The 11,405-nt window shown below is 49.6% G+C and overlaps 1 protein-coding gene across 1 annotated transcript; it reads right to left on the reverse strand.

Annotated features, from left to right (window-relative positions):
- Positions 1 to 4,370: 4,370 nt before the first annotated feature.
- Positions 4,371 to 5,798, reverse strand: LOC141954503 (large ribosomal subunit protein eL8-like). Its single transcript, XM_074894104.1, is given in 5 exon segments — positions 4,371 to 4,473; positions 4,475 to 4,622; positions 4,625 to 4,696; positions 4,699 to 4,867; positions 5,682 to 5,798. Coding segments are annotated over 5 exon segments (609 nt in total).
- Positions 5,799 to 11,405: the final 5,607 nt, after the last annotated feature.

Below are 11,405 nucleotides of genomic sequence, written 5' to 3' on the forward strand. Positions count from 1 at the left end.
TGCCTTTCTGTCTCTGCTTTCCATTTTTACTACCCTTCCTGCATCATTGACCCAGATCCCCCAGTCGCTGTCCAGTCTGCAGACAGAGCAGAAGTATTCAGTTCTTCAGCAAAGCCCAGCTGGTGGAGGGACCACAGACCTGAGCCATGCAGGGAGGAGCAGCGGAGGTTGTGATCACAGAGGTGTCACAAGCTGGGAGAAGAGACGGCTGTTGGGTGCACATGGAGGTGGGTCATTGAGAAGACATCCAGAACAGCCTGAAAGTACCTGCCATTTCCTCAGTGCCTTGGTCTCTGGAGGTCACTCTGAGTGCAATTACCTTCTCCAAGTGCTATGTGAGGAGCTCTGGCAGAGCCATGAGTGACTCACAGCAGTGCGTTATAACCAGTGTAGTCCTGCCAGCTCCGAGGTGAACTTGCTGTGACACGATGTGCTGGCACCTCTGCAGTGCCAGCAAGAAGCAGATCCATCCCCTCATTCAAAGATGGGTCAGCACACCACTGCCTCGAGCTAAATGTGTGGGATGGGGGTAGTCAACAGCCACCCTGCATCCCACCATACGCTTTGTGCAGAGTGTACCTTCCCCGCCCAGGTCCTTCTGCCTTAGCTGTGGCTGTCACCACTGGGTCATCCCTGAACAAGTCCTGGCTGAAAACTGCAGACCATCAGAGCACCGATAGGGGCTGGGATTTGGTTCAAGTCCTCACCACCAACGTGGTGATTGCTGCTGAGTGACACCCCAAGAAGCTGCAGCCAAGTAGATGAATAGATAGAGACCAGCCAGCCAGCAATGCAGACAGACAGGGAAAGGAACAAAGGGAGATCTTGTCTCAGGACTCTGCTTTGTCATAAAAAAACATTTACAGACTCATGTTCCTCCTGTGGCTAGTGGGTTTTTTTTTTATCATGAAAGAGTAAGAAGGCAAATTAAAAAACAGCAACCTAGTGCCTTACTAAGCAAACAGAAAAAAAAAAAAGCTGACCAGACAAATAAAATGAACCATCTGATGTTCGTTCAGTGAGGAAACCTGCATGGCACGTGGGGCAGATAACCCATGGCTTTGTCAGCAGAGGCTTGGAGAGAGACATGGCTACAGAGGCACAGTTGTGCCCTGTGCAGGACTTCTCTAACTGAGGCCATGTATGCTGAACCCAGAGGCTGCCAGGGACATGGCCCAGAGCCAGCCCTGACAGGAAGGTTCTTCTTGAATGGCAGCACTGCAAATATCCTTGGGCTTCGTGTGCAGCTGCCCTGCTTTTGGTCATATTGTTGGAGGAGATGAACTGAAATCTCCATCACGGCAGTGAACCCAGGCTCCCTGTGAATACTGCTACAGCCATTAGAGGCTGAGCAGGGAGCTCCTGGACACTGGCTTTGCAGATGTGAGCACTGTCCTGAGCTTGGAGTGTCCCCAGACAGGTGAAGATGAGAGCTCTTGAGGGACTTTCAGCTTGAAGCTTCTTGGTAAAGACTGACACAGCTGCAGCTCTTGCCAGCTGAAGCAGCATTGCTAATACCCTGCAAGCACAAGCAAAGTGTGTTCCCTGGGATTCTGCCTGGCATTTATGGACCTGCCTCTGGGCTGGAGGACCATAGCACACCTCAGGAAGGAGCAGTCTCTGCTGGGGTTCATAGTAAGGACTCCAACTGGGGAGCATGGAGATGCTCTTCATCTTCCCTTCAGATCTCCAACCACCAGTAGGTATGATTTGCCAGGGACTGAGGACCTGGAGGTACCTACAAGAAGATGCACAGATGTTTCTAAATCCTCTTTGTTTACAATGAGTTGAAGGTCACTGCTCCATGGCTCCATTTCTAACATTCACTCTAGTCCCTTTTCATGTCATGGGGTTGTCAAAGCCTCCTCCAAAAATGGCTTTTTTGAGAATGAGGAGATGTTTGTAGAAGCTTTTGTGATGCTGTGGCTGTCATTAAGGCCACTGCTCCTCCAGATCTCAGCCTGAGATTTAGACAGACCTCAAAGGCTGGAGAGTAATTATAAGGAGTGCTTGGGGAAGGAGGAGTTTATCAGGAAGAGAGACTCAGGATCTTCACAGTAGTGCATGACAGGAGGACAAGAAACAATGAACATAAATTAAAAAAATAGAGTTTCATAGTGGGTATGAGGAAAATCCTCACCATGGGGACAGTCAAGTGGTGGAATACGTTGCTCAGAGGTTTTGCATTCTTCACCCTTGGAAGTTTTCCAGACAAGACTGGATAAAGCTGTGAGCAACCTGGTCTGATCTCATAGCTGACCCTGCTCTGAGCAGGAGGTTGGACTAGAAACCTCCAGAGGTCCCTTCTGACCTGAATTGCACTGTAATTCTGTGAGCCTAAGAGCAGAATGGGACCAGCTCCCCAGGGATCTGTACAAGAAGGATGTAGGGTCTGGAAATGGGTCTCTAAACACAACTCTACAGAAGAGCTTCAGAATGAGACAAGATGCAACAGGCCAGTATAGGAATCAAGGGGTGCGCATGCTCAGGGGCATGTGTGTGGGTGCTTAATACCCTGCTTCCCTTCGTGCTGGTGGCTGAGCAGTCCTGAAGGCTGAAAGAACACATTGGTGCATGTTCCCTCTTGAACCTGTACATGCTTTTATCTTCAGTGATTTCCTTGCTGGATAAGCCCAGACTGGATCCAGCGGTACTGGGGGCTTTGCATGCCTTTGCAAGATGTCCATTCCTTGCCCCGGTGATCTTCTTTGTGGCTCATGTGGGAATACCTAAAGACACCAAGAAGTCAGTGTGAAATGGATGCTGCAACAATAAGCCATTAGCACTCTGGGAAAGAGCTGCAAGTCAAGATTGTGCAAATGATTAATTGCAATGTTGGAAACACTCCCTTTTGCTGCACTCAGGAATTCCAGGTGCATTGGGTGATGCTATGGTTTTGCCTGCTGTCTGTTCCTAGGAAAACACCATGTGATTTGTTAAATGGGAGTTTGGGCCAAAATGTTCAAAACCAGAATAACCAGGGTTTTCTTTTTTTCCAGGCTGTGAAAAATGTACCCTTTTAAGAATCAATAAATTTGTATGCAGATTCCTAGCACATGAATAATTCATGGCTATAAGAAAGGCGAAACACTATAGTGGTTTGATTATGCAGTTGTTTTAAATAAGCAAAATTAGTTGTTAATGAGACCCCTATGCATATTTAGGAAAGCTGAATAATTTATTAAGAGCCAAGAAGTGACGGCTGGAGAAGGGAGGAGAAAGCCAAGCAGCTCTTTTGAGATTGATTGTGTTACTGTGCTTGGGGGAGAAGAGGGCACAAATTAACCCCTTTTTGAATAAAACACAACTAATGCACATGCTTTCATGAAACAGCTCTGCAGAGAGACCAGGTGATGTCCTTGCACTGCGTGCAGAGGCAGACGTTTTTACAATTAGGCTATGAATTAAGGACAATTGTTAGGTGGCATCCCAAATGTCAGGCAGTTCAGGACCCTGAAGCCCAGGAACATCCATTTCTTTCCAATGAAAATCTGTAATTTCAATAATCAATTAATGTCTGTAATGATTCACCAGTCTGACAAAGAAAAATACAGTTTCCAAGGCCCCAAATCCTAAATGCTGGACAGGAGAGGAACTTTTCCAGGCAGGGAGAGAGAAAAACCTGGAAAGGATTCTACCCACTTTTTTGTCAAAAATTTCCCTAGGATTTCCTCCTAACAAGGGCTAACTATTTCCAGTGAAGCACTTCCGTGTTAGTAGCATCTGTGCACATCCTGATCCCTTTGTCTCCCATGCCCAGGCGTGCTGGGGCAGACGTGCCCCTGTGGTGGGAGCTGCCAGCAAACTGCAGCATGCTGCTCTTGGGTGTGCAGGCAGAGCATGACGGCTGCTGCAGCTTTCCTGGGGCAGGTGTAATAGCTCTGGTTAGCTCCACTGTCCCTTTCTCATTTCCTCGTTGAAGCTGCCTGCGCCTTGGGAACACTAGCAGGGATCACAGCTTAATTAGCCCAGAGACAAGAGGGTGGGTTGTGATTTTGGGAGACTCATGTGAAGTAAGGGTTTTGCACGTGCAAACCCTTGCAAGCGTCCCCTGTGTGGATCACTGGTCCTCTTGTATGTGGAAACAACAGCATGTTCTCATCTAGTGGCATCTACAGATGTGCAGACATGGGATGTGCATGGGCCTCGAGGGTGCCTCAGCACTGTTGTCACGTATGGGTGAAAAAGGAGAGTCTGAAAAGCAAAAGGGAGTTAGGAGTCCTGTGCTGAGAGACATGACCCTAGGAGAAGCCCTTTGAAAGCAGATGTGAAGCTCTGTGTACCTAGCTTGTGACACTGTTTTATTTGATTTTTTTTTTTCTGTTCTGGGGTTTCCTTTTATGTACAGAAGACATGGTAGAGATACCATTTTATCCCAACTTGGTGGTCATTTCTCTAGACTTTGTTTTCTTAAGCTTGACAATTTGAGCTATGAATCTTGACCCCATCATATCAAACAATGCAGTTAAGTGGCACCAGCTTTGCAAGGGCTTCCATCTCCCCCATGCTTACTGGGGTGAAGGCCACAGGTGTAGGCCTTCCCATGGACTAGTCACCCTGCCTGGCTCTGTCCTTCAGGATGGTGCTGTAGGGAGCTCCCATTTTGCTGCATGGAACATGCCAAAAGCTACCAGTTCTGTGGGGTCTCAGTTGTGGACCATCACTGCAAGTTGAGTTTTGCTGTCCTCTACCAAGCCGTGACAGTGCTCACACCTGCTTGGAGGACCTGTGACTCTTCAGCTGGAGTGTCTCCTTCTCCTGCAGCATTCTGCTCAGCACAAGCCAAGAGCCTCTGCTTCTGCTGCTGCTTGTTCTATGATTTGGGTTTGTGGGTCAGTGCTAGGAGCTGATTTTGGCTGTTCAAATCCTAGTGAACTGGATAATTGCAGAAACCTCCGAAGTTTGTAAAGACCAGAGCTGTGGAATCTGACATAGCCAGGTCATTTCACATGACACACGAGTGCTTGGGCCTGATGTCTTGTCCTCTTTCCTCTGTGCTGGCTGATTGCCAGCAAGGACAGAGGGGTGATATGTGCTACAGAAGAGAGCTTGAGTTTCTGGTGCCTGGACTATCACTGGATCTTACATCCAGCTGGGTCCACTGCCTTTACCACAGCCACGGGGCTTCTGGAGGGATGTGTCCTACCAGAGCCAGCCAGAGCACCTTGTTCAGAGTGTGCAGCGATGGGATCCCGGGACTCCTGCTCATTGTGGACCTGTGCCTTTTCTCTAGCTATAAATGAGAGGCCACAGAAAAACAGAGGGGCTTTGGAAGAAGATTTCTGAGGCATCTCTGAGCAGTGTGTATCTACTTCAGTGCTCACTGGAGAAGCATGTTTGAAGCTCAAGAAAAAACTACCGGTGCAAAATATTTCTCTAGGACAGCTCTAGTCCTAGATGAGATAAGAAATGTGGGTCCATGTGATGATGAATGCTCCGGATCGGACACATCAGCCCTCATCTAATCTGGAAACTCAGAGGAAACTCAAGATGCAGCATGCTTGCTGGAGGCCTGGGAAGAAGAAAGACTGTGACCTTTTTTATCCAGTTTTAGGGCTGGAGAAGCTCACAAACCCTCTTCAAACACCCTTTGCTGTTCTTTCAGCCTGGAGGGTGCAGAGCCTGGCCATCAATGATATCAGCTCCTACAGCCCCTCAGACTGCCAGTCACACCTCTCTACCTCATCCTGCAGCGTAGTGCGTTTCTTACCCTGAAGAATTGGGGGATCTGAAACACTTTGGATGGCTGGAGGGAACATCCGTGTTTCACCTCTATGGCTGTCAATGACCATGACCATACTCTGGAAAGTACACCCTGAGCTCTCCGCACCAGGCTTGGCTTTGCACAGCTTTGCACAGCAAAGTTGTTGTTCCAGGCAAAGTGCACCAGGGGAGAGAGATGAGCCCAACAACTTGGGGAGGGGCCAGATAAGTGACCTACAAAGAGGTAATGCTTAGAGTGAACACAGAGCCTCTCCACACAGGCATGGGCTGCGTATGGCTGCCCCCCAGCTTCTGTGCTGGTGGCTGAGCTGGTAGGTGGTTTGATCCTGATCCATGTGGTGGTCTAGTCATTCTCTGAGCATATTACACCCCTGAATGACGTGTAGAAGGGGACAGCTTTCTGATGCTGGGAATTTGTCCTGTTTCTTTGTGTGCAGTGAAGGTGCTGGAAATGATTCACAGCTCCCTTTAAGTGGGTTTTTCATCAAGAGACAGGAATAGCCCATGGACATGCTGAGCTCCCAGAAGGATCAGTAAGGTGCCCAGGGCCAGGAGCCTGGTGGATTCATCATGTAGGTGGAAACCTTCCTGGGTGCTGGTCATGATGGGCAGTCCATGTAGCCACTCTGCTTCTGGGAAGAGAGGTCTTGGTGATCCTTGCCATGTGTCAGCCAGAAAGGAGGCAAGGAAGTGAGCTGCAAGTGCTGGGTCACGGCTCAGGTCATACAGCAGCTGCTCCTCAGTGCCATGGACCTTGCCCAGGGAGCGGATGTGGGGAGCTCCCCGGGGCTGCTCACTCCTGTAGGTGTTTTGTTTGTGACCTTCGATCGCATTGAGGAGCCTCTCTCCTGTGCAGGGTTTGTTGACTGGAGCATCGATTGTCACCTGCACAGGAGTTGCTCTCCATGTGCTGGCAGCTTTGCTTAGGCTGTCCTCAGCTCTGAGCTGACAACCGCCCCAGGCTGGAGCAGATGCCCCGTTGTGAAGCTTAAGGTGGTCACAGAAAAAGGGGGGCAGGTGCTGGACCTGCTCCTCTCCTGGAGAAGCATGTGCACTTCATCTTCCTGGTGGTCCCTGTGGCCACAGACCTGTCTGGGGACCTGCTTGGCTGGGCTGGTGCCTGGTCATGTTTCTGGGAGGCTACAGGTGGCCTCGACTCTGGGGAGGCTGGTGGGATGGAGAGCAGTCAGTTTGCACTTGAGATACGAAAGGAAACTGTTTTCTCAGGGAGGTGACGTTGGACTGAGGGCTAAATTGATTTCCATAAATATTTGAGCAAGGCTGAATTATTTATGACCCTCTGGTGACACAATAGAAGGAACCGACGGAATCGTCTGTGAATTTTCCAGATGATTTAGTTTAAAAATGCTGCTCGTTATTATTTATGTGGGTCAGATCCCCCTTTGCTCCTGGACAGGCCTTGCACATGAGTTACATAAACATAGAGTCAATATACAAATCTCCCCCTTTATCTATCTTAATCTGCCAGTCAGTAAGTGAGCAGCAGCCTTGCAGTTTGATTCCCCAGGAGGAGTGTAATCAGAAACCTTTGTCATTTAAATGAATGCAGAGAAAAAGGAAGAAAGAAAGAAGGAAAGAAGAAGAAAGAAAAAGTAGAAAAGAAGAAAGAAAGAAAGAAAGAAAGAAAGAAAGAAAGAAAGAAAGAAAGAAAGAAAGAAAGAAAGAAAGAAAGAAAGAAAGAAAGAAAGAAAGAAAGAAAGAAAGAAAAAGAAAGAATAAATGAAAAAACTTGAAGGAAGAAGGAAGAAAGAATTCATAGGAAGGAAAGAAAGAAAAAGAAAAGGAGACAGAAGGACAGACAGAGTCAGCCATTTGTTTGCATGAAGACCGAGCATTGCACAGTGGGAAGTAGGAACCTGTAGGGATCTGAGATGCAGCCAGACTCCTGCACATCCAAGCCAGACTTGTGCATTTTCACGCCCAAAGAAAGCACATCTTGCTAGTGGTCTGCTATTGCTACTTGCAGAGATGGTGCTGGATAATTTCTGGGAGAGATCACCATGAACTGGCAGAAGAAACAGGGTAAAGAAGCACTTCCCACCTCTGGGAAGGGAGGGACTGCCATGAAACAGGACTTGTTGGCCTACAAACGTTGGCTGGAAGGGACCTTGGAAGTCTTGCTTGAAACAGGACTAACATCATCCTTTGAGGGGGCAGGTGTATGATCAAGAATGTATGAAAATTTATAAGATCTCTAGAACTGGGGTGTGCTGCTGCTTCTAAGCCATTTCAGCAGACGTCGGCTGCTGGGTGTGGAGTGAAGGGCTAATGAAATGCTGGAAATTGTTCTGGGTCTGATGAATCGGAAGAGGATTTTAGCTCTGGGCTTAGGTGAGATTCACCAAGGTCTTAAAATATCATGTGGATTGAGTAGGGTTGTTCAATGGCTGAGCAGTGAAAGTGGGTGGAAGGTGTCTCTTTGGATCTGTGTACAGGGAGATGAAGTTCAAGTGTATTGATTAAGTGGTTTTGAAGCCTTAATTGACAGTTGAAGTGGACTTCATTTAACTAAGATCAGCTCATACTCACTTTTCTCTTCATTCAAGCTGATGAGAAACAATTGTGAGAGCCATTTTAAGTGGTTTCCTCTTCACGAGAAGAATAATACTAACTTGAGTGGGAGGGATATACAACAGACATGTAAAGTCTTGGCTTTCCCAGAGCTGTGCAAAGCAAAACCCACGCTATAAACCCAACTGTACTTACAGCCAGTCAAATCCAGTCCTTGGGTTCCCCCAAACTTTCCTTAGATGGGTCCATTTCTTTTCACTGGCCAGCAAAGAGTGAAGTTCAGGGGGGCTGAAAGAAACACAGAATTCGTTTGGGGGGGACCTCTGGAGGTCTCTGGTCCAACCTCCTGCTCCGTACCAAGCTGGCTTAAAATCTGCAACATGTTTCTCAGGGCCAGTGCATTCAAGTTTTGAAATTCTCCAGAGATGCAGATTCCACCCCATCCCTGGGCACCAGTCCAAGTGTTAAAACATTCACGTTAAGAGAGATGAGTACCTGTCAGAGGACATGTCCTATGTTTAGTCTCCAAAACTGGGAGACATCCCCTCCTCCAGTGCCACAGACAAGCCATGCGCTGCTTCTTCTCACTGGCTCCTGAGGTGGGTCCCACAGACACGTCTGTGTGAAGCAGAGCAGGTTCACCGTGCTGGACCCTGTGGTGGGCTGAGCCAAGAGCCACTCTTCAGGAGCAGCCGAGCCTGGGGCTGCGGCCCAGGGAGTGGTGGGAGGGAGCAGTGGGGCAGGCAGGGTCTCAGGGCTGGTGGTCTTTTGTGCTTGCCTGTGCAGGGTTCACACCAGTGTCTGGCACTTTGATCCCGTGATGCGCAGCGCGTGTGCATTCAGGCAAAGCAGTCTCTCCATTCCTTCAGGCTCTTGGTCCTGACATGTTGCTGTCAGGTTTGGGGGAAGCACAGAACCTGATGCCTTCAGCATTTGGTCAGAGGGTGGCTTTGGATGAGATTTTAGGAAGGGTGTTTCTCAGGTAGGCAGAGATCCCTTCAGCCATGGCCACGCTCTGTTTTCTCAGAGTTTTGACACTCTCATTGCAGAGATGGGATCATACCCTGATTAAAGACCTGTTGCTCTTCATCACGGCAGCCATGTGCAGACTTCAGGCAGGATCCTGGGGATGTGAGAGGCTGAACTGGGTAGAGAAAGGTAGGATTTTGCTGTAAAAATGCTGCAGCTGGCCCTGGAAGAGAAAGCACCTGCTCTCTGGGCAGGTAAGAGGGTGTTGTAGCAAATCTTGTGGGGTCTCCAAGTATGAGACACACAAGGAGGCCTTTTTCGTGACCCTAGATCTTCACATTAACTCCTGACTCAACTTCTGATGGATGTCACAAGGACAAACAGTGAGATCCCAGTTCTCTGGATTTGCCTTTGGATGCAAAAACATCTCTGCAGGGATGTAACTGGTGTCAGCTGTACATTGGGGTCAGCTCTTGCTTGGGGGAAGTTTCAAGCAGAGCTGGGTTGGGCAGTATCCACTGGGCTGCTCTCAGCCCAAGCCCTTGGATGCTGCTCCCGAGCTGGCGTTTCCCCTGTTGCTGTCGCTCCTTCTGGGTGCTGGCTGTGGGAATGGCCCAGCTGTGTGTGCTGTGTAAGCAAAGGCAGAAGGGCTGTTTTCACCCTGTGCCCTTGAATGGCCGTGTCCTATCTAGCTAATCATTAGCCAGGTTAAACACAGCAGGGCCAGGCTGTTTCAGAGTGTTTCTCTATGCTCAGAACCAGATGGTATCTCCTGTGGGGCTGGACTGGAGGCAGCCCCACACCTCCCAGCCCCACCTGCCCTAATGCTTGTCTCCAACCCTCCTGTGGCCCATGGGCTGAGGTTGAGCAAGCCCACACCATCATTTCACAACATAATCAGAGCTTTTTCCTCTGCTGTGATAGGTTCAGGGTATCTCTAGGGCCTTTTGCACCCTGTGACTATTTTTGTCTTAGCTCAAAGCCCTTCATGTACTGACACTGTCCCTGAACCCCAGACATCCTTAAGCCCTGGCCCCCATTGTGTGACACATGCACCATCCTCCTGAAAAATCCCTGGAAGCACAGGCATCGAGAGGAGCAGGACATGGTTAGGAGTCACTAAAAGTGTCACCTGAGATAACTGTGGGGTCAGGGATAACTGCAGAGGTCAGACAGACCACTTTTGAAGTCAAATGGGGTAGGAACAGGTGGAAAGATACTGGTGGGCAGCAAACCTGTGACCAGGAGCTGGGGGAGGTGCTGCTGGAGGTCTGCTTGGCAAATCTTGTGCCAGGGTCCTCCAGGATTCACAGCCTAAGTTCATGGTGTGCTCTGGGGGGTCTCATTGCAGCAGCTCAGTATGGTGGCCTCTCACAACAGCAGAACCAACCTGCTACAGCCATCAAGGGAGAGAGGTGCTGCCCTGGCAGTGTGCCCCATGGCCTGGCATTGTCCTGGGTTGCTCTGGGCCAGTCTTGATGTTTCTTTGCCCATCCTGAAGAGACAGTCACATGTCCAGCCCTTCTCTCATCCCTCTGGCAATGCCAAGGACCACGGCTGTCCCTGAAAGCAGCAGGGAGGACACAGTGTGAAATGTGGTGTCGTTCCTCTGGTGGCTTCATCTGGCAGGACCAGGGTGTCAGCAGCTGCTGACAGGCTGCTTCAGTCTTGCCGGTGGAGGTGGGACAGGGGCCAGGATGGCTTTGCACTGCACTTGTAGTGAGGCAGGACCCAACCTGTGCTGGGTATCCAGTGACCAGCCCTGGCTCAGCAAAGCTGCTGAATGCTGGACTCGTTCTCTGCCTCCTTTGTCTGGGGATGCCCTTGGGAAATTGCATCTGCAAACATTGTAACTCCATGTCTCCTAATAAAAAATGTAAAATGAATACTTGCAGGTCAAGGCCTGTGCCTGCCTTTGGGCTCAGAGGCTTAGAAAGACACCATACATTGTCAGACTCAAAGATGGAGCAGGGGTTAGGTGGTGCTCAGTGTTGGCAGCAGCATCTCCACCCCTGGACCATGCTGAGCCATGAGTGACTCTCAGGCTGTTCCAGAAGGTGCCAGCACCAAAAGGGACTTGACGCTTTGCAACTGGGCTGGTGGCAGCTGCCCACCTCCTGCTGCCCTGGACTTCCAGCTCCCCTCAGGGAAGGTGCCCAGGACCTGACAGGGCACCCAAC

Source organism: Strix uralensis, chromosome 25 (assembly GCF_047716275.1).
Source record: "Strix uralensis isolate ZFMK-TIS-50842 chromosome 25, bStrUra1, whole genome shotgun sequence".
In the NCBI taxonomy this organism is placed as follows: Eukaryota; Metazoa; Chordata; class Aves; order Strigiformes; family Strigidae; genus Strix; species Strix uralensis.